This window comes from Acipenser ruthenus, chromosome 5 (genome assembly GCF_902713425.1).
Source record: "Acipenser ruthenus chromosome 5, fAciRut3.2 maternal haplotype, whole genome shotgun sequence".
Classification (NCBI taxonomy): Eukaryota; Metazoa; Chordata; class Actinopteri; order Acipenseriformes; family Acipenseridae; genus Acipenser; species Acipenser ruthenus.
The window spans coordinates 11,537,513-11,560,292 of record NC_081193.1 but is presented as its reverse complement, the minus strand read 5'-3'; the positions used below and the strand labels follow the sequence as shown (position 1 = coordinate 11,560,292).

Genomic DNA, 22,780 nt, shown 5'->3' with positions numbered 1-22,780 from the left:
GCAGCTTAGCTATAGTGTACAGTAAAAATTAAAATAACAAAAATATCTACACTATGGGAGCAGGCATATTGTTGCTACTGTAACGAGTTCATAAATATAAACAATTTAACCCTTTGCGGTCCATTTATTCAGGTCCAATTTAATTTCACATGCGCAGTTTATTTTAGACGCGCTGTTTTAAAAGTATTTTTTTTCACAGTAAAACAGGTTTAAAAGGCACTGCATATCAACAGGACACTCAGTACTGCATCTCCAGCCCCACCCCACCCCTTGTTCACTGTATTTTTCACATACCTCTTCATAGTCTTGCATACTGATAAATCATCTCCTGATCATAGCTCATATCCGCCCCTTTTTTTTGGCTTCTCTCGGCTCCTATCGGTCTCACTTGGCCATTGAATGGTTTTCTCGGCTTTTTCCGGAGAAAAAAACGACTAGAGACCTGTGTCTTTTTGCTGATGTCGGACAGGGTCCGACATTGGACCGGAAAGGGAAAATTATAATGTCAGACCTGGTCCGACATAAGATCGCAAAGGGTTAAAGGCTTGGTCGTCCCTTAATTTCCATCTGTTGTGTCAGCTTTCATAGCTGCTTTGTTGCATTGTAAATGGTAGCTATGCTGAGCAATTTGAGCTCTGAAGTCTAGAAACATGCTGTACGATATTGCAGAAAACCTCTGTTGTGTCAATACAGTAAAGACCAATTGATTTGTTTGTTTTTGCAGGCTGCAGTGTAAGGTTTTGGTGTCTCTTAATATAATAGAAATGGTTGTATAATTATTGCCCAACCTTGTATACTGTAAAATCACATTTACAGTGTCTGCAGGGACCTAGCTTTCTAGTTACCAAAGAAACCACGACAGCGGCTCAGTGGCTGGCTGAAGCAGCTCTCTGTCCTATTGGCTGCTGTGAGAATGGGGCTGGCGAGAGAATTGCAGGCAGACAAGAGAGCTATCGGCATGAGCGGAGGAATGAGAAACTGAAAAGGACACAGTATAAGAGAAAAGTTTCCGGTGAAGGAGGAGTACTGGGCAAACTACAGTAAGCAAGAAGTGGTGAGCAGGTGGACAATCCCAAGGTACTGTACTACTGAATCAGGAAAGCGTGGAATATCCCAGGGGCAGGGCAGGTTCTTGCCAGTTCACAAGGAGATTTACATTCAGACCACAATTGTGTGTCAGTTCTGTGTCCGTAGTTTTGCATTCTTTGCTCTATAATTTAACTGTTACAGTATTTAGCTATATATTGGTCCTTGGAGTTCTGTGTCCTCTAGATCTCACAAGGACCTGGATCTAGGAGATGTTTCCTGTGACAGAGTTGAAAGTAATTTCTTGTAACACATGTAATGGACATTATGTTAATGCATTACGATTTTCAGTTAAAAGGAAAGGCATGGTCAACCATTTTTGCTCTATGCAAAAAGTGTCTTTTTCCATTTGGTTGAAAAGGGGTTTGCAAAAGCATTTTAGTGTTGCAGTACATTCATGTGAATTGATGGTCAATTGGAAGAGCGCTCAAAATATATTTTTCAGTCACTGTTCCATTCTGAATACACTGTGAACACACACAAGCCATGCTACTGAACCTAATCCACAATTAGTTTCATTTGTGATTTAGACCTATTTGTGGGTTAATCTCCAGGGCAACATTTGAATGCATATTTGAATGGGGAGTGTCATATTTCCAGTGCTTTAGAAACTGGAGGTTAATGAGTAAACCCATCCATTCTTTCACACCCTGTAATAAATCCAGGAACTGTGATAGGATGCCTTACTGAAAAGGTATAATCGGTCAGCTGACAGCACAAGGAAAGACCATTCACATTGCTTATTGGAGAGAGTTAATGTCCTTATAAGGAAAGTCCATTCATTGCGAGTGTCCCAGTGGGGTAGTATTCTTGTCACCAGACCATCCTTTTATGCCAACACCATTTCAGGGTTTTTAATGTGTGTTGTATTGGGGTGGGGGGAAGGGAAGGGAGATCAGTTGGGTGTATTTGTTTTGGCAGATGGGAACAAGTCGGTTGATTGGTCGGAACAGCTTTTTTTCTTTAGATTTTCAGTGAAATTAGAATTGGTGCTGAACAATGAAGAATAGAAGGGGATATTCATGGTAATGTAGAATGTATATATTGCATCAGAAACTATAGCACAGTAAGTAGCTGCTAACGCAAATTGTGGCTTATGTGGTTTTTTATTATTATTATTTTTTTTTTAACCTGCAAAATTTGTATAAGAACAAAAAATGTTGTATTCTGAACGGAATATCTTAATTATTAACTCATGTTGTATTCTGAACGGAATATCTTAATTATTAACTCATGTTGTATTCTGAACGGAATATCTTAATTATTAACTCATGTTGTATTCTGAACGGAATATCTTAATTATTAACTCATGTTGTATTCTGAACGGAATATCTTAATTATGTATTTGCAACATACAGTATAGAATATAAAGCATTACAAGGAATGACAGCTGAGTTGTTGTTTTTTTTTTTTTCCTGTGGTTATTGGTTTAGAAATAGGACTTCTGTTTTTATTTATTTCATTTTTCGGTGCTTATTTTTAGCTGTTTTCGAGTTTTATGTAAATCGTTTTTTTTCCCGGGGCTTTCGCATTTTATATACTATATTAAATGATTGTTTTCGGTTTCTTTCCAAAATGCTTGGCCGTTTTATTTTTCTGTTACAATAGTAATATCTCAACAGTACTTGCACACTTAGTTGTACCTTCTTTCCTTTGCTGTCTTCCACAATGAAATCCTTGTGGTCACGGGCACGGGCACATTCTTTTGGGTTTTTTGAGTGTAGGCATTTTTTTACATTTTGCCACATTTTGCAATTCTTTTTTAAGTTTTCACTATCTAACTGTAATACAGCTTTAAATCCTGCAAACAGAAGCCCTATCTATCAATCAATCAATATATCTATCTATCTATCTATCTATCTATCTATCTATCTATCTATCTATCTATCTATCTATCTATCTATCTATCTATCTATCAATCAATCAACCAATCAATTAATCAATCAATCAATTCTTATTTTATATAGCGCTTTTCATAGTGGACCACCATCACAAATCACTTTACAAGATGCAGTAACAACAAGAAATCTATAATACTTTAAATACAGAGAAATGCTTAATACATGATATACAGTAAAAAAAAAAAAAAAAGCATAATACATTAAATACAGTAGAAAGTGCAGAATACATGATAGTAACATAATACATGAAATAGTAGCAGCAACACAGCACCTAATGTATAAATAAGGTCTGGTTTATTTCCTGACTGTCTTTTGGATATTTCCAAATGCTGTTTACCATTTGCTCTGTTTTTGCCTCATCGTCTGTAGGTAAGTTACAAAAATCAGCTGTACTTATTTAACTGACTTGGTTATTAAGACAAAATCTACTACCTGTGTTTCAGATCCTGTTCCCACAAGATTACTTAAAGAAGCATTCTCTATGATTGATACTACATTTTAAGCATTATTAACAATTCCCTCTCATGTGGTTTTGTTCCAAATTCATTTAATGTTGCTGTGTTACAACCCCTACTTAAAAAACCTACTTTAGACCTAAACAATATTAACAACTAAAGCCAATCTCCCCTTCTTATCTAAAGTCTTGGAGAGGGTAGTAGTGAACCAGCTTAACTCATTGCTTGCCGTACATGGTGTTTATGATAAATTTCAGTCAGGTTTTCGCCCAGTTCATAGTACTGAAACTGCCCTTGTAAGATGATGTGCTGCTATCTTCAGATATGGCCCTCCCCTCAGTTCTTATTGTTTTAGATTTAAGTGCAGCGTTTGACACTATTGATCATTCGATTCTGATTGAACGTCTTGAGAACCTCACAGGACTGTCTGGAAGTGTTCTGTCTTGGTTTAAATCACTCAAATAGGTCACAATATGTTCTATCTGAAGTCACGTGCTGTCCCGCAGGGCTCCGCTCAATATGTTAAAATTGGGGATGACTCCTCTCTTCTACCTGAAGTCACATGTGGTGTCCCGTAGGGCTCCATTCTAGGATCGATTTTGTTTTCTTTATATATGCTACCGTTGGGCAATATTGTTCGCAGACATGTTGTAAACTTTCACTTGACGACACTCAGCTATACCTATCTGTGAAACCATGTGACACTGCAGCCGTAAATATTCTGACTACATGCCTCGCTGACATTAAGCTATGGATGTCAAAAAACTCAGATAAAACAGAGGTAATGTTGCTATGTTCAAAAAAACAATTAAGTAAGACCAACCTTTGTGCATCTGCTGGAAACATCTTCCCTTTGCTGTGATCTTCCCTTTGCTCTGAAGGCTGAAATGAGAAGCTTGGTTGCACTTTCTGACCCAGTTCTTTCTTTCGATGTTAGGAGAGTAACTAAAGTGTCTTTCTTTCATCTTAGAAATATTGCCAAAATGAGACGTTCTCTTTCACTACAAGATGCAGAGAGACTGATGCATGCCTTTGTAACATCTAGAATTGATTATTGTAATTATCTATTCTCCGGCATTTCAAGTCAAGTTTTATTCCGTTTGCAACTTGTACAAAATGCTGCTGCCAGGATTTTAACTAAAACAAGAAAGTATGACTATATTACACCGGTATTGGCAGCCCTACATTGGCTTCGGGCTGATTTTAAGCTTCTGCTCATAACTTACAAAGCCTTACATGATCTGGTTCCCTCTTGCCTGAATGATCTACTAATTCCATGTGTTCCGAGGCGGCCTCTCCGATCCCAGGATGCCGGGCTGAATGTTTGTGATTTTTTTTTTTTTTTAAACAGAACAGTGTTGTCAGGATTGTTGGTAATTGTATCACATTGAAACAGATTTCAGGTCATAACCCCTAACTGATATTATGATTATTATTAAAAGTAATAATAATAATTTAAAAAAAAACCCAGCTGAACCTATTGTTTTGATTGTTTCTTGTAGAAAACAAGGGTACGCTGATGATATAAGAAGCAAGAGTTCTCCAGTCAGTGAAAAAGGTAACCCTTTCCTCTCTTTGTATTGTGTAGTTTTGTCATGTACCTTTTGTTAATGCCAATAACACAAATGAAAAAACCTGTGGTAGCAATATGCCTGTAGTAAAATACACTAGTAATTTATCAGCTTTTACAACAAACCAACCCTATAACTGTATCGATACAAAACCCAGACAAGAGCAAGTTTCGTACCAGTACAGTTGTGATATGACTGGGAACAGTGAAGTGTGGATAGGTCAGTACGACAATGGAATGGAGGAGTCTGAGGCATGCGCACACTTACACAGAGGATGTTCTATTACCAAGATTCTCAACTCCGCCCTTACTTCCATTGTGCTTGTTTAATTAATGTATTGTTTTTACATTTACAGATAAGTTACAGTAGTAAAAACATATAAAAACTGACATCCAATACCAATAAATCCAAGTTTTATAATTGCACCCGTCTACTCTGTACTGTATGAAACGCTCATCTCTGTTTTCTGCACATGTGCCATCTCTGGTCCTGCGTTCAGAAAAGTGCGTTTTTCGGATAGCTTAAGGTATGTCATCATTACCACGGGTTATGTTTTTCGTCAGCACACCCTGGGTAAGAGTAAAATAGACTTCCCAAGTTTCTTTTTATATTTTTAAACAGCGATTTAAAATCAGCTCAAAGCAGCGCAATATGACACCGCTCCATTGAGCTCCATTGAATAGAAAATCGATGTAAACTAGCTTTTTGGTAAAAAAAAAAAAAACTGCCAGATTATAGATAGATAGATAGATAGATAGATAGATAGATAGACAGATAGACAGATAGATAGATAGACAGATAGATGAGACTGGAACTAGTTTATATAAAAGAATTCAGAACCACCTTTCATTAATTAGAAATAAAAAAATGAATGAACCAATAGTACAGCACTTCACCAGTCAAGGACATGACATAAATGATGTAAAGTTTGTAGTATTAGAACAGCTCAAATTAGACAATGCGACATATAGAAGAATAAAAGAAAGTAAATGGATAAATAGACTGAACACGATTATGCCAGCGGGACTCAACAGAAAAGAATGAACTAATTAACTTCAATAAATATATAACATTTAAATAAATAAACAAAATTCATTCAAAAGTTGTGCATGCTGATGCGCTGGGGAGGCCAAATCTAGACTGATCCTCAGAGCCAGCATTGCATGATATAATAAAAATATAAGTTTATATAAAGTAGTGTTAATTAGAATTAATACAGATTCAAAGATAGAAGTCAAAATGAGGTCACAAAATATAGAACACCATTACATCATGTAAGAATAAATCATGGATTTGGTCTTTTTTGAAGACCAAGTTGTTTGAGGTTGTTTGTCAGGGGAAACAAGTCATAAGACTAAGTAGGAGGTTCCAATTGTAAGCCTGATTCCTGTCCCTTAAATGGAACTGTTTTTTTAAAACCTTTATTTATTTATTTATTTATTTATTTATTTATTTATTTATTTTAGTACATCAAGTACAGTCTGTCTAGTAGTTTTGTATGTGAGGATAGTTACTGCAATAGTGATGGAAATTGCTATGGACTGAAGTGCAGTTAAAGTTAGTAAGATTATCAGAATCTGAGTATGTATATGGAAAGTATAAGTCCGTATTTAACACCTTTTTATCATGCAGGTATTTCCTTTTTCGTGTACTGTATGTTTGGAAATCAAGCCTAGATTTAACCTGGGTTCTTTTTGTTTTTCCTTTGGCCACACAACTGAAAATTCAAAATTAAACCTGAACATTTTAAATGAAAACTCTGGGATGATGTTCTCCAATCAAACCGAAGGGATGGTATATACACAGGATTATATAACATTAAACCTACCGTAGGACCCATCTATTGAGCCTTGGCAGACAGTACGTCTCAATACTTTTTTAAAAATATTTTGAGGTTTGTATGTTTTGTGACATGAATAGTAGACACTTACAGGAAACAGCTTTATATAATATCTTCTGTGTTTATCAAACCACACAAAATGCAACTGCTGAAGTATTTTTTCCATCAGATTAGACGACCTGCAGTAGACAGGACTAAGTATGCATTTCTTTTTGCAAACCAGTAGCACCCTCTGGTGGGATAGTACAGTATTACAGCAAACAGGGTAAGAAGCTATTCATGTGATGGTGTTTGTACAGTATACCTTCATTTTGATCGCATGAAGTGGTTGATTCAATAAAGGGAAGGTTCTGTTTTTGTATTGGTAGAGGGAATTAAACTTTTGGGCCATAATTGAATTGAAGAACTGACTTTGCTGCTGATTTTCACCCATTTTGTTTATAAACAGGGAAGTGAATCGCCCTCTCCAGAAACACTTTACAAGTGCACATTACTGCAATGGATTTTCAACAAGCCGAAGTCTTGAGAATTATTTAGAATAGTTGTACAGATACAATGTAAAAGCCAGGAAACAAGCTTAGTGGTTTATTATTGCATTAAATAGGAGGGAGATATCTGGGGCATTGGGACTCCACTCCACAGGAAGTCTATATAAAGCTTCCTGTCTAGGATTCATTTTCCTGTTGGGTTCAGACTATTACATCCTGTTTACTTCTGTACTTGTCATTGCACTTTATTATTCTTGCTACCTCACTATTGTGTGTTGGGTACTTCCTAAGAGAAAAGAGAGTGCACATTATTTTTAGTAGAATACATTTTATTTGTATAAAACGTGGAAAAAACTACTCAGAACAAAAACAGAACTACTCCTACAGTACATAGAACTCCATTGTGTCCATTGTGGTTCTAAATGCGTCCTAATTCTATCCAATGTCAGGATACATTATGTAGAAGGCATTTACTGAATACTAATGTTTTAGGATTCCTCCACTGAAGTGTTTTGACACAAACTTCTCTTTTTTGACTACATGTTCAGATTTTCATAAATGGATTTGGCTTTTTTTAAAATTATTTCTTTATTTGTTAATTCTTTAACCAGGAAAAAAAAACCAAAAAACCTTTTGAGACAGAAGCCTCATTTACAGGAGACAATCTCATCATACATTAAATCTGGGATCAGAAACATTTACGCGTCGATAATTCTTTGAACCTACTCATTAAAAGGAATGTAATCTTAGTTGTTCTACTTTAAGCGATACATTTGTGTTATTTATCTGATGCACTATCATATCCCGGTTGCAATTTAGTGTGCTTGACCAAATAAGGAAGGGACAGCTAGGCTTTTTCAGAACAAAAGGGCTGTTTAATTCCAATACGTTTAACAGGAAACATTTCTCACCGGAGTATTAATAATAATAATAATAATAATAATAATAATAATAATAATATTTACACAAATATAAAATACTGTTATGTGCACCATTACAACCAGTTATAAAATATACTGTGGTCAGTCTATTTACGGTACGTTTCATCTGCAGTTTGCATAGCATCCACTGACACCTTGCTAGTGTGTAAATGCAGTTGCTAATCTCGCCTTCTGATGCGTGCTTTGACTGCAGCTGTGTTAGCAGACCGTGCACAGTATGTTGATCGTTGGAAATTTGCTAGCTCTTTTACTGTCAGCTGATTTAACTTTTTTACCACTTGTAACCTTTAAGTCTGGGACCACAACTGCTTCTACATTTTATTTATTTATTTAATTTTATTTTTAAGTTTTACATCCATATGTACTGTAACTCAACAGAAGCAGCCTGAGCAGCAAGATAAACACGATTTTCTCAGGTTTTAATTATTATTATTATTATTATTATTATTATTATTATTATTATTATTATTATTATTATTATTATTATTATTATTATTTTTAAGACCCTTTTTTATGTAGTGTTTTAATAGGTCTTGTAATCCTGGTTGTAAACCAGCTTTTTTTTTTTTTTTTATATATCGCAGTCTTGCCTGACTTTAGAGCACAGTTATTTTCATAAGTGGAATAGGTTAAATACTGTACAGAGGTGTGGAAGCTTAAAAACTCTTTAAAATTATTAACATTAGTTCCGTAATTCTATAGATTTGCACCATTCCCTTTTCCACATTTGAAATTCATGTTTAGTGAATGTACGGTAAATAAGTAATGCATTGTTTTAAAGAAAGAAATCATAACCAACAAGATCAGCTCACCAAAGCTCAGGATTGAAGAAACCTAATTCTGTCAAACTGTAAAATATGCAACATACTGTAGAACACATGAATTAATCATGTTCATTACACAAAGTTCCCTCCCTCCTTTCATCTTGGAAGTGTTTCCACACTGTAGAACAGCGAATCCTATAGATTTTGATTTTGGCAAAGAAAGAAAATATAGCAGAATTAACTTCCAGATGCTTTTATAGGTGTTCTGGGATTTGTAACAAGTCCTGGAGACAATGGTTAATATTATTATTTGTTTATTTAGCAGACGCCTTTATCCAAGGCGACTTAGAGACTAGGGTGTGTGAACTATGCATCAGCTGCAGAGTCACTTACAATTACGTCTCACCCGAAAGACGGAGCACAAGGAGGTTAAGTGACTTGCTCAGGGTCACACAAGGAGTCAGTGGCTAAGGTGGGATTTGAACCGGGGACCTCCTGGTTACAAGCCCTTTTCTTTAACCACTGGACCACACAGCCTCCTATCTGGACCTCACAGCCTCCTAATATGAAGTTGTTGTAATTTTATGACCGTCAAACTCCAGGAGTATTTGACTTCCAGTGCTTTACTAAACAGTCTTTAGAACTGAATAATTCACACCCTTCTGCTGGACCCAGGCCTCCAGAGGTGGCATTTTTAGTGTAAACTTAAATTACCCATCTGTCCCATTTATTTATTTTCTTCCCTCCAGGTTCAGCAAATCAAGTATAAAATGAAATCAAGTTTTTTTTTTTGTTTTTTTTTTTAATATAATTTATTTACAGTATGTAGGTATTGTTGTACTAGAAGTGCAAAAGGCATATAAGAAAAGTATTTGTAAATCTTTGTGCATTCTTCAGCATGCCTACGTATTGTGTAGGGTATGAGTGGACATTACAAAAAGATTAAGTGAGCCTGAGTTATGCACTTTGAATCTATTGTGCCTGTCATGATCTAACAGCAGCTACAATATAAAAGCTGTTCATTTTTTAGGATCAATAAATTGTTGTCCCACCCGACAGTATTGATTCTTCTAAACTGTTTCCTCCAGCCACAAGAGGCTGCTAATAGCAACCATTGCTTTATCCTTCAGAGAGCCTTTACAGCTACAGTAGAATAACTTCAAATGCTTCCAGTCTTCAGTCCGCTGTTGAGCGACAGTGAAGCTTCAGGCAGGTTTGTTCTGGAAGATAACTCTGTGAGCACATTATCCATCTCTTTCAACACCTACACTTTTTGTCTGAAGGATGGTACATGGTTTTTTGCTCTGCTTCATGGAAATGATGAGTGCCTTATTTGAAACAAACAAGAACAATCCTAGATTTCTCTTTCAGTCTATAGCAAAATTAACAAATCCACATTCAGAGTCTGTTCTATTAAGTGCTCATCAATGCTGTGATGACTTTATGAATCAAGAAAGTCACATTAGAAATCAGATACCTAACTGCATACCAAATTTAGATGTGTCATCTAACAATAATAATGGTACTCTTACCCTTGGTCATCCAGCACCCAAACAAACTTCACAAACTTTAGAGCATTTTTCCTTGCTTTGTGAACTGGATCTGGTTACTACAGTTAAAGATGAAACACACAACATGTGTGTTAGACCCTATTCCCACTTCACTTTTTAAAGAAGTATTCCCCAAAATACACTGCAGTTTTGAATATTTTAAACAGTTCTCTTTTATCAGGTACTGTTCCTAAGTCATTCAAGACTGCTGTAGTAAAACCTCTGCTCAAGAAACCCACCTTGGATTCCAATGTTCTTAAAAACTACAGGGAGGCTGTGTGGTCCAGTGGTTAAAGAAAAGGGCTTGTAACCAGGAGGTCCCCGGTTCAAATCCCACCTCAGCCACTGACTCATTGTGTGACCCTGAGCAAGTCACTTAACCTTGTGCTCCGTCTTTCGGGTGAGATGTAGTTGTAAGTGACTCTGCAGCTGATGCATAGCTCACACACCCTAGTCTCTGTAAGTCGCCTTGGATAAAGGTGTCTGCTAAATAAACAAATAATAATAATAATACAGGCCTATTTCCAATCTTCCAATCTCCCATTTCTGTCTAGTCTTAGAGTAGTGGCTGAGCAACGCAACAGATTTCTGGGAGTTCATAACACATATACAGTGCCTTGCAAAAGTATTCAGACCCCTGACCAATTCTCTCATATTACTGAATTACAAATGGTACATTGAAATTTCGTTCTGTTTGATATTTTATTTTAAAACACTGAAACGCAAAATCAATTATTGTAAGGTGACATTGGTTTTATGTTGGGAAATATTTTTAAGAAAAATAAAAAACTGAAATATCTTTTTTGCACAAGTATTCAACCCCCACACATTAATATTTGGTAGAGCCACCTTTCGCTGCAATAACAGCTTTAAGTCTTTTGGGGTAAGTATGTACCAGCTTTGCACACAGTGTCGGAGTGATTTTGGCCCATTCTTCTTGGCAGATTTGCTCCAGGTTGTTCAGGTTGGTTGGACGACGCTTTTGGACCGCAATTTTCAAATAGTGCCACAGATTCTCAATGGGATTGAGATCAGGACTTTGACTGGGCCACTGTAGGACATTCACCTTTTTGTTCTTGAGCCACTCCAATGTTGTTTTGGCCTTGTGCTTGGGATCATTGTCCTGCTGAAAGGGGAATTTCCTCCCAAGCTTCAGTTTTTTAGTGGACTGAAGCAGGTTCTCTTGCAGTATTTCCCTGTATTTTGCTCCATCCATTCTTCCTTCAATTTTAACAAGATGCCCAGTCCCTGCTGATGAGAAGCATCCCCACAGCATGATGCTGCCACCACCATACTTCACTGTAGGGATGGTGTGTCTTGAGGCATGGGCAGTGTTAGGTTTGCGCCACACGTAGCGCTTTGAGTTTTGGCCAAAAAGCTCTATCTTGGTCTCATCTGACCACAAAACCTTTTCCCACATCGCAGCTGGGTCACTCTCATGCTTTCTGGCAAACTCCAGACGTGCTTTCAGATGGTAGTTTTTGAGTAACTGCTTCTTTCTTGCCACCCTCCCATACAGGCCAGTGTTATGCAGAGCTCTTGATATGGTTGACTGGTGCACCATTACTCCACTCCCAGCCACTGAACTCTGTAGCTCCTTCAAAGTGATTGTTGGCCTCTCTGTGGCTTCTCTCACAAGTCTCCTTCTTGTTTGAGCACTGAGTTTTGAGGGACAGCCTTTTCTTGGCTGTGCCTAGGTGGTGTGATGCAGCTTCCACTTCCTGATTATTGATCCAACTTTGCTCACTGGGATATCCAAACACTTGGATATTATTTTGCACCCTTTCCCTAATCTATGCATTTGTATTACTTTATCGCTAACTTCTGTAGACTGCTCTTTGGTCTTCGTTGTCCTTCAGATTCACAGCCTGACCAATGATCCTTCAACAGTGGGGGTTTTATCCAGAAAATGTGACAGCAACTTTAATGGTTCACAGGTGGAGGCCAATGGTAAGGTAATTGTGTCCTTGTTAGGGCAATTTCTTTCATCGGTGTAAACTGGGAGCTTCCACAGCACAGGGGTTGAATACTTAAGCAAGCAAGATAGTTCAGTTTTTTATTTTTCTTAAAAATATTTCCCAACATAAAACCAATGTCACCTTACAATAATTGATTTTGAGTTTCAGTGTTTTAAAATAAAATACCAAACAGAACGAAATTTCAATGTACCATTTGTAATTCAGTAATATGAGAGAGAGAATTGGTCAGTGGTCTGAATACTTTTGCAAGGCACTGTATGAGAAATTTAAGTCTGGGTTCAGGCCTTCTGATGGCACTGAGACAGCACTTTCATACAATTCACTTGAAAACAAACTCAAATGTTGCCATTTTGTTTTGATTGGTTTCACACCAGATAATTTCAAACAGACTGCAGTTCGCTTGCAAGTGAATTCCGGTTTGTTTTACTGTAATTGCACCAGACTTTGTTTGCTTTCACTCTGAATTTTTTACAAGTGAACCTAATCATCTGGATCTGTGCACCTGAACAAAATGCTGTCTGGCTATTGATGACCAGACAGCTGTTCAATACAGTGAACATATCTACTTTATAAAAAACATGGAAAAAGTGCCGAAACAAATAGAACTCTGGTGTTAACTGAACTCTACTGCAAATTGTCCTCCCCAAATGAACAAGGTATGAAAGGGCCCTAGGTTTCTAGCTTTTGTCATGCTTCACTCACAGTAGTTATAACATGTTGTAAATGCCTGCAAGCACGCAGTATTTGAGTGAGTCTTAATCCAATGTCATACCAGCAAAGATCCTCCAGAGGGCAGTGTTTGACTTTGTATCACTGTTAAAACAGCTTTCTGCTGTCTGCGGTCTCAGTATCTTGCAATAAGAGCATGTCTAAGGCTGGTGTAAAATGTCTACAGCACAGGAAATCCACGAGTTGCAATGTGAGGTTGTCAAAACAACTGTACAATGTCCACTTTCATGTAGGTATTTGGCCTCCGTCTTACTGGACAATGACTTCTTTGCACAATGCATCTTCTGTAGTGGGGTGCTTCTTGCATAATAAAGGCAATGGCATGTGTTTAACACAGCGTGCTCCTTGTTTGATTAATTACCATGTAGATTTACTATGTGCAATGTGGAAAGGGCTGGTGTGGTTTGAATTAAATGTTTTTGTGCTACTGCTGCCCAGTGTCCTGGTGCTGTGATGCAGTGAAATTCTCTCGCTAATGAAAACTAGAACGGAGGCAGTCTCCATATGTTTAAAATTAAACTACTGAAGAGGTCTACAGCGATCTGCCAGATTTTTCTGCGTCATGCTGGTTCAGAAATATTAAAAAGGTCTTTCATTTTCTTCTGAAATGTGCAGAGTAAGCACTTGCAGTAATCAGGGTTGCTAAAGACGCACAGGAGAAAACTTGATATAAGTTCACATTAAAAATAGCGTAAAAAAGAAAATTGGACCATAATAACCTGGTATATAGCTTGTATAGCTTGAGTAAAAGAAATGTACCCCAACTGATGAGAGGGATTTAAGTTGAAAGGAAAACAATTTTAGGGTTACGGTTGGTCCCTTATCATTTTTTTATGGACTCTCAGAAGTCTGTTTTATTCTGCAACCACCCTGTAGATTCACTTCCTGTGCAGTGGGTATTAGGAGCCCCATTTTAATGTGCTAGAAAGTGAGCATCAAGTTTTCAGTGGGTTTGTGATACTGTACCTGCTGCACAAGAAGAAGCCTAAATGTACAGTATCAGGGGCCAAAATTGAATCCTATTTCTTTCACAGTTTTTATACAGTATGCTGTACAGTGCAAACCGTGATGTCGAAGTGGCTATTTGTGTGAATTTACACATCTCTAATATGGTTAATATTAAAGCAGAATTTCTGTATATTAGGTTATATCATGCAACATTGTGGGGCCCATTTATTAAGCCAAGATTGCATCTGGTTGTCATAGTGAGTATTTCATAGAATCCCTGTAAGCCAGTATGTGAATCTGCTGTCATTAAAATAGACTCCAGTATAACCTTAATGCTAAAAAATATTTTGAGAAAGACCAGAATACTAAACATTTCTGGTCATGTCATTAAACAAACACCACCCATTGAAAACCTTTGGGTGAAGAGAGATCCTGTGTCATCTTGATTTGAGACAGTTAATTCAAATTATTTTATGTGCATTGCTGTTTGAATAGATTGACTGTAGCACAGACCCTTTTTGTGCTCATGGAATTGTGCCAGCTGACAGACAGTGGAGACAGATTTACTGTATGACCCAATGACTCATTGCAATTCTCTGCTTAAGGGCTTTGATATTGCAAGGAAGCAGTGTTGGCAGTCAGCTTTTGATGTTGCTGGCTTAACATCTTTCAGCCGTATGCTACCAATTATGATCTTTTTACTGTTTACAACTGGGGCCTCTTATTGTGTAAAACATTTGATGTATTTTTTTTTTATCTCGACTTAGCATTTGGAAACTTATCTCCACTTTAGAATTACATTTGAAATGTATTTGCTTACGATTGTAAGTCGCTCTGGATAAGGGTGTCTGCTAAGAAATAAATAATAATAATAATAATAATAATAATAATAATAATAATAATAATAATAATAATAATAATACATTGAATGAAGTGAAATTAAGTGAATTAATATGAGCCAAAACCAGAAAACTGAAATACTGGGTTATCTACCATATATTTCATAAAGTTCAGAATGTTGATTGGGACACTGTTGCCCAGTAAAATTATTTACACAAAAATATTGCCCTACAATGTTCTGAAATATACTATAAGGCTAATCTTTAGCTTCACAGTCCAGAGCTCCCCATCTCACACAGAGTATGAAAGTAGGAAGGAAGTAGTTACAGTGTGTAAGCATAGCCAACGTGGTTGTGTATTCCTTGGCAAAGTTGTATGTTGGATCAAATCACTTGTCCTGAATCGGAACAGCAGTTGTGAAACAGATTCATGCTGTAGTACAAGGCATTTTAAAAGCTGGTGTATACGGGAAAGAATTTAGCACCCATCTTTAGGAATGCAACAAACCAATAGGGAATCATAATATGGTTAATAGGAGTGCCACATATAGTTGGTAGCCTTAGTGTACCGTGTAGGCAAATGCATTTCATATTCAATATACATTTTACATATACTGTACAATTAAATGCTTTACACATACAGTATTATACACAGTTACATGTTGTAGTAATTTTAAAACCATATCATTCTTCTCCGGGTGATATACACAAATAAGTAAGGGGAGTGAAAACGCTAGCATATATTGGTTCCATAAATAGGTGGAATTGGAGGCTGCAGTTGCAGAATAAAGGTAAGTGGAGCATAGTCTATACTTTATCAGGCATGTTACATTGCTACCACAGGGTAATTTCATTAAATGGCTGTGATTTCCAGAAAAGATGCAAAAGATGAAAATGGTTTAACCACCTAAAGTTAAATACTCTACTCAATTTCTCTAAAAGGCATGTATTAAATATAAATGTGCAGTATAAAAAACAGGGCTGCATTTATAGTAATATAAAATGTTCCATGAATATTTATTTATTTATTTATTTATGAAATTATTTCAGCAGTCTTAATTTAATTGTAAAATGTTAAGGAACTAATAATACTATACATCTTTTGAATACCTGATTGGTCCCCAATTAAAGGTTAGATGGCAGGAGTGAGTTCATTAGAAAGGAGTCCAATGTAAGGCCTGTATATTGTTACCCACTCTCATGAATGAAATTGGCATGAGGGAAAGGTGTGTATTTCCTGGTAAAAGGCAACACTCTTTTTGTTAGTTTGTAATGTGTGAACCGTTATTTTGACTCATTCTTTTCTTTTATTTCATTTCTTGTTATATTTTAATTAGGTTTGCTGGGATGGGTAATCTTCTTAAAGTCCTTACAAGGGATATAGAAAACTATCCACATTTTTTCCTGGACTTTGAAAGTAAGTTTTAAGGAAGGATTGGGGGGGGCGGGGGGGACTGAATTACTGAATTAGTTTAATTCACTTGGCACACACTCCTTCTCTCCATCCTAGTACACCAGTGGTTGCAGAGACCAGTGGAAGGTTTCGATGTATTGTTCACAACACAAGACACCTTTCTTCTTGCTTTTTCTCTTTCAGGAACCAAATGGGGAATCTGTTAAAAGTTCTCACTTGCACTGAGCTTGATCAGGGGCCAAACTTTTTCCTTGACTTTGAAAGTGAGCAGAGCTTTTGCCTGGCTTGGATTGCTTTGTACTAACTGCATGCATGTGTCTGTGTCAGAAGATGAATGGGGTTTGCAAACAGCTTTACAAATTTTCATTACAATAAGAATTTTATCCAAGACATATTCTGACTATAGTCTATACTTGTATTTATTAGGTACATTTGATCACAGAGCTGTTTCCACTACCACTGCAGCCATCTGTTTATACCGTCCACCTGTGTTAGTTTTACTGCCTACAGTATGTACCTGGAAGCTCCTTGTATTGTCAGTGTTTGCCCTCCATGAATTTTACCCAATCACAGGGCTGAATGGGGCTTTCAAATTCCAATGCACAAGGTGTTGGTAGATGTTAATATTGGTAGTATATTGAGAGGAAAGCATATAAGTCACTTGCTTCCCTATAAATGCTGATGTTTAACTCCAGTAGTCAGACTAAAACTTTTAACATGAAGAGCATCATATTGGAGAGGTTTATTTGCCAAAAAGTTATTGTATTAAGTGGAGGTAAAAAAAATAAAATAAAAAATAAATAAAAAAGTAGTATATTGCCCTGTATTAGTCAGCAAACGGTATGTTTTAAAGCATAACGTAAAAAAAAAAAAAAGAAAAAGAAACATGATTTCATTTAATAAACAAGACATATGTAGGGGTGGGCAATATACCTCACAAAATGTATCATGATATTTTAAACATTCTCCGTCCCAAACATCATCATGAATGAGAAAAAGGCAGTAATTGGGGTCAGTTTACAACAAGATGGCGTGCTGCGCTTTGTCAAAATGCGCAATGCAAGTATTATTATTATTTTTAATTTAGTAGTTGCCAATTATTTTTTAAAATTATTTTACACATGCTGTCCTCCGAAGCGTGTGCTATCAGCCGACCACTTCTTTATTTTCAACACGTATAAAAAGCTTAATACTTTCAGTTCGTGTTATGTACAAGAGGTGACCAAAAAATAAAATAAGGAACGATTTATTTGCGACCGATATTTTTATCATCATTAACCCTACCCTACGTTCAAGGTACCTTGTCTGCTGCAATTCATAGGAACCAAAGGCTTATTACAGGGATCAGTAAAGGTGCTTGTTCTTGAAGATAGACCATCAGCCTACCTTGTAATAAATTACCTTTCTCAAGACATTTGAAGATGGATTATAATGTAATCTTCTTTGCTGTTTGCATACCCCACTGCCTTAATTTGCATGCCTTTTTGTTAACACACTGCAGCTTTATGTTCTTTTCCAAGTATAAACATTTATTTTCTGGTTCCACTGTTCAAGGTGTATGTTACTAATACAGTAAATATTGCTGGCTATTACAGAATAGCCCAATTAATCATGCAGCTTTGGCTTGGCCTAATCTGGACTAAATGACTCTAAAATGCATCTTTCTTTTTATATACACAGTATATATAAAATACATCTTTCTTTTACTGTGATGTCGTCTTATTATAACATTTCTGATTAACAGCTCCAGAAAGAAAGGAAGGCCTGACCAGAAAACACACAAACAAACAAAGTTGTGTTCTATTGTAACAAACTCTGGTCAAGGTTTAATCCCAACCAAAAGTGTAATTTTCAGAAATTGGTAATTTGCTTTGTTAACTAGCATTAAGGTAGAGCATCATACTGTAGTTGGTGTCAAATACCAATGTTCCATTATTAAAATGTACTGTATGTGCACTGGATACAGTTTGTGTGTTGCAGCACTATGGCTAAATGATTTCATTTCCTAAGAAGTAAGTAGCTAAATCAATTTTTCTTCAGAATTACCTTGTTTATAATCATTCTGATGCAATATGATGTTTTTTTTATCAGTCTGTGTTTGGGTGCTTTCATGAGCTGCTCCTCAGTTCAAGCTACTTGCCATAGTTATGAATTACATACACTAGGTTATCCAAAGTGTCTTTATAGAAGTTAGAGCCAGCACCATCAAGTGATCTGCCACTTTGAATCAAACTTTCCTGTTTTTCTGGCAATACATCAATGTGTAAAACAAAATATTTGAGCAGTTGCAGAACCAATTATTGTGTATTGCAAACATTTAAAAAAAGGGACCAAAAAAAACCCTGAATTTGAAGCTGTTTGCTCTTTAAACTCTTTAAATGTGATCTGTATGTATTCCTTCTGGTAATGTCTGTCTTGTGTAGTGTCTCTGTGTTGGATTTCTACCTATGAATTGCTGCATGCATTCTGTAACGTGCTGTTGTCTGAGTCTAATATTTTACATTCAAAGTGTATTAGATTTTTTAAAGGCTGTATTTCTTAGCAGGTTGCAGATCAAACTACATACTCACAACATATTAAAATGTTTTGTGGCCTCCGGGATCCCCCAGAAACAAATGAAGCCAAATAGATACAGATATTAGTTATTTTTGTGAAGTTTCATACTAGTTCTATCAGAAAAACCTAATTGGCCACCTTTTATTTTTAGAATGACTGTCATGTGTAGACTGTAATCGAGCTTGAAATGTTTCTGTATAGAACTTAAACAAGTTTAATAAAACACAAAGTACATTCTTTCAGTAACCGTGCGGTGCTGCCTGCCTACAGCAGTTCTATTCCCATGAATAAATATACATACATCAAATCTAATAGGTCTGCTGTATAATAGCAGACCCTGAAGTAAAAGTTGGTATGTCAGAATCTACTGTGTTACAAATCAAAACGTTGCTGAAGTGAATCCAGAACAAATGTCAACTAAAAACAAGCCAACACTTGTTTAAGTTCCTCCTAGGTCTATCAAAAAAAAAACTAGGAGCCAAAAATGCTGCTGTCAATCACTTGCATTATTAAATATACAGCATTGAAAAGTTCAATGAATAAGCTCTTAAAGATATCACTTTTCAATAAATACTAGTATTGTGAATATGTAGGTTGTCTGTTTTGTTAAATCTCTACCATGTGCTGTTAAAATGTCCGTGGATTGAAGAGGGAATAGCTGGTTATGGTTTAAACAGAGCCCTCTGTATTACAGGGGAGTTTTATTTTTATTCCTGACATGTCGGCACATCACGTTTTGTGGTCCTGCAGTAAAAACTTTAAATAAATCAGTGAGGCCTATAGCTGCATAGGGTTATTCTATTGTGGATAACAAAAAAGCATTCACACAGCAGACTGGTCTCACTAAGAATTAGTGTCCATTTAGTGTTTCAAATAGGTGGTCAACAAAATAGACAATAAACAATACATGTAATTTAACAATACATGTAATATAACACGCATACACGTGCGTGTTATATGTTAACACCTGGTGGTGGGGCATAAATGGCTTAATAAAGGCATAACTGCATTAAGACATGAAAATAGTACTATACTGTGTATATATACTGAAAAAATACTGTACAGTACTACTGTCTTACGTAATTCAAATAAAGGGTTACTCTATCAATAAAATGCTCTCTTTTTAATCAGTAGTGTGTCCCTTTTCATAAGGTCATGGCTTCCATTTAGGCCATGCCATTCCACCACCACTTAAATTTAATTATTAATAGTACAGTCTCTTAACTGTGGCTCATGACTACAGGGTTTTTAAACAGGAGCACATCAATTTGATTGTACATCTTAATATGAAGTAATCTAATCATTTCATGTTGCAGATTAAGCAGACCCTTTAAATCTTGTTTTGTCTCTTAGATGCACAGCCTACAGATTGTGAAAGAGATGTGTGGAACCAGGTCAATGCAGTGCTGCAGGATTCGGAAAGCATTCTTTTAGGTCTTCAGGCTTACAAGGGAGCTGGTCAGGAGATAAGAGAAGTATGTCACCTACTGTTATAATACTAGCCAATCCTCTTTTTCACTGGAGTATTGTTCGGTAGAGGAATCTCAGTCACAGGAATTCTTTGCATTAACGTCACTGCCTAACCTTGCATATACAGACAGCCCAGCTGCTGAGATGCATAATGGAAGCCTTAGGCTAGATAGTCTGTCATTTCCTGGACTAGTTGGTTCCATGAAAGCATCCCCTCAGATCTGAAAGCTCACCCTAATCCTGATCGGGGTCTCCCCCTCCGCCCCTGTGCAGTGTATTTTGTATTTGTTTTGTATTATGATTTATTTATTGTAATTTGTGACAGCGTACCACCGTGTTATTGTTTTGTTTATTTTTAAAACATGTTCCTGGCAGAGGCGAGATTGGTGCTTGTCCTCTGCCAGGAGTAATGGAAAAACTCGTGCAGAAGGTGGCCATCTCCCGAATTAAGTGATTCATTTTGTTGCTAATCGGGAGATGGTCACCTGAATATAAAAAGCCTGCGGCTCTCCAGCTCGTGGTGGGTGTTTTAGGAGCGGAGAGAGCGAGAGTGGAGAGAACTGAGAGAGAGAAACTTAAAAATTAAACATAGGAACAGTGAAGGCAATCTGCCCAGCCTGACCTGTGTTTTATATATTTTGTGTTCGAGATTTGTTTTTGTTTACCCTTTTATTTTGCTCTGTGAGCATGTGTTCTTTTTGTTAAAATATTTTATTTATTTTTGCTGACTTAAACTGCAGTACTTGCCTGGGTGTCAGTGTTTTCCCGTCCCTGCTTCTGCCGTGACGTCACCGCTCAGTCAACCTGTCACATGTGGTCTTAGAAGTGGGATCACCAGCGCCTCCTAGACTCAGGCAGAAGTGGGGTACTGCAGTTTTTTTTTTCGTTTTTTTTATTATTGTGTGTGGAGAAAGGAGGGTGAGGAAGGAAGATGGGAGGAAGAAGAGGAAGGATGGGAGGAAGGAGGAAGAGCTGCCAGAAGCAGCAGCAGGAGAGAGGTGTGAGGAGATGGTGGTCACGGGACCCCACCCAGCTGGGACCCCCATACTGGGACACAGAACAGGAGCAGTGGAGAGCTGAAGGGGCCCCCCTGTGTGTCATCTGCAGGGAGTTTGGGCATGGCCAGGAGGACTGCCCTTATGAAGACCCCTGCTTCTGGAAGGCCTACTCAATGGGGAGGGTGTCCTGTGCGTCTGGGTGGTTTTGGCTGCTGGAGCAGCAGACCCCATCACCTCCACAGGCCAAAGGAGACAAGGGGAAGGAATCGGTGCGTCCACAGCCCAAGAGGGAGGAGTCGGTGCATCCACAGCCCAAGAGGGAGGAGTCGGTGCATCCACAGCCCAAAAGGGAGGAGGCCGAGCGTCCACAGCCTAAGAGGGAGGAGCCGGTGCGTCCACAGCCCAGGAGGGGGGAGGCTGAATGTCCACAGCCCAAGAGGGAGGAGCCAGTGCGTCCACAGCCCAAAAGGGAGGAGGCCGAATGTCTACAGCCCACGTATCCACCAGCAGAGGGAGAGTTCCTGCTGGTTCTGCCTCCATCTCTGTGGGAGGACTGTGAATCACTCCCACCTCCGCCAGCAGAGGGAGAATACCTGCTGGTGCCACCTCTGCCTCCGTGGTAGGACTGTGAGTCGCTCCCACCTCCGCCAGCAGAGGGAGAGTTCCTGCTGGTTCCACCTCCACTGCCCTGGGAGGACTGTGTGTCACTCCCACCTCCGCCAGCAGAGGGTGAGTTCCTGCTGGTGCCACCTCCATGGGAAGACGACTTGTCACTCCCACCACCACCAGCAGAGGGAGCATGCCTGCTGGTTTCACCGCTGCAGCCAGAAGGGGAGGAGCCCCTGCCGCCTCCGCAGCCAGAAGGGGAGGAGCCCCTGCCGCCTCCGCAGCCAGAAGGGGAGGAGCCCCTGCCGCCTTCGCAGACAGAAGGGGAGGAGCCCCTGCTGCCTTCGCCGGGAACAGAGCAGCAGGAGCTGCCTCTGCCTCCACCACCTGAGGGAGAGGAGCAGGAGCTGCCTCTGCCTCCACCACCTGAGGGAGAGAAGCAGGAGCTGCCTCTGCCTCCACCACCTGAGGGAGAGGAGCAGGAGCTGCCTCTGCCTCCACTATCACCACCTGAGGGAGAGGAGCAGGAGCTGCCTCTCCCTTCACGACAGGCTGGACCGGGACAGGAGGCTGGCGGTCCGCAGCTGCCCTTGCACAGGTTGCTAAAACGAGCAAGGGGGAAAACCGCCGGGCCGCAGCGGCTGA

At 38.2% G+C, this 22,780-nt stretch overlaps 1 protein-coding gene across 14 annotated transcripts in view; it reads left to right on the top strand.

Annotated features, from left to right (window-relative positions):
- LOC117402956 (CYFIP-related Rac1 interactor A-like) overlaps positions 1–22,780 on the top strand; it is a 76,129-nt gene that overhangs the window by 39,100 nt on the left and 14,249 nt on the right. For 3 of the 14 annotated variants that reach the window (XM_034004681.3, XM_059023637.1, XM_034004680.3), the window contains 4 exons: positions 4,945–5,000; positions 16,429–16,508; positions 16,689–16,768; positions 20,415–20,536. In XM_034004681.3, coding sequence (XP_033860572.1) covers positions 16,696–16,768; positions 20,415–20,536 — 195 coding nt within the window. In that variant the 5' untranslated portion in view covers positions 4,945–5,000; positions 16,429–16,508; positions 16,689–16,695. Of the gene's footprint in view, positions 1–2,068; positions 2,153–4,944; positions 5,001–16,428; positions 16,509–16,688; positions 16,769–20,414; positions 20,537–22,780 lie in introns of those variants that run through there. The other 11 variants (XM_034004683.3, XM_059023639.1, XM_034004682.3 and 8 more) reach the window with 7 other exon arrangements.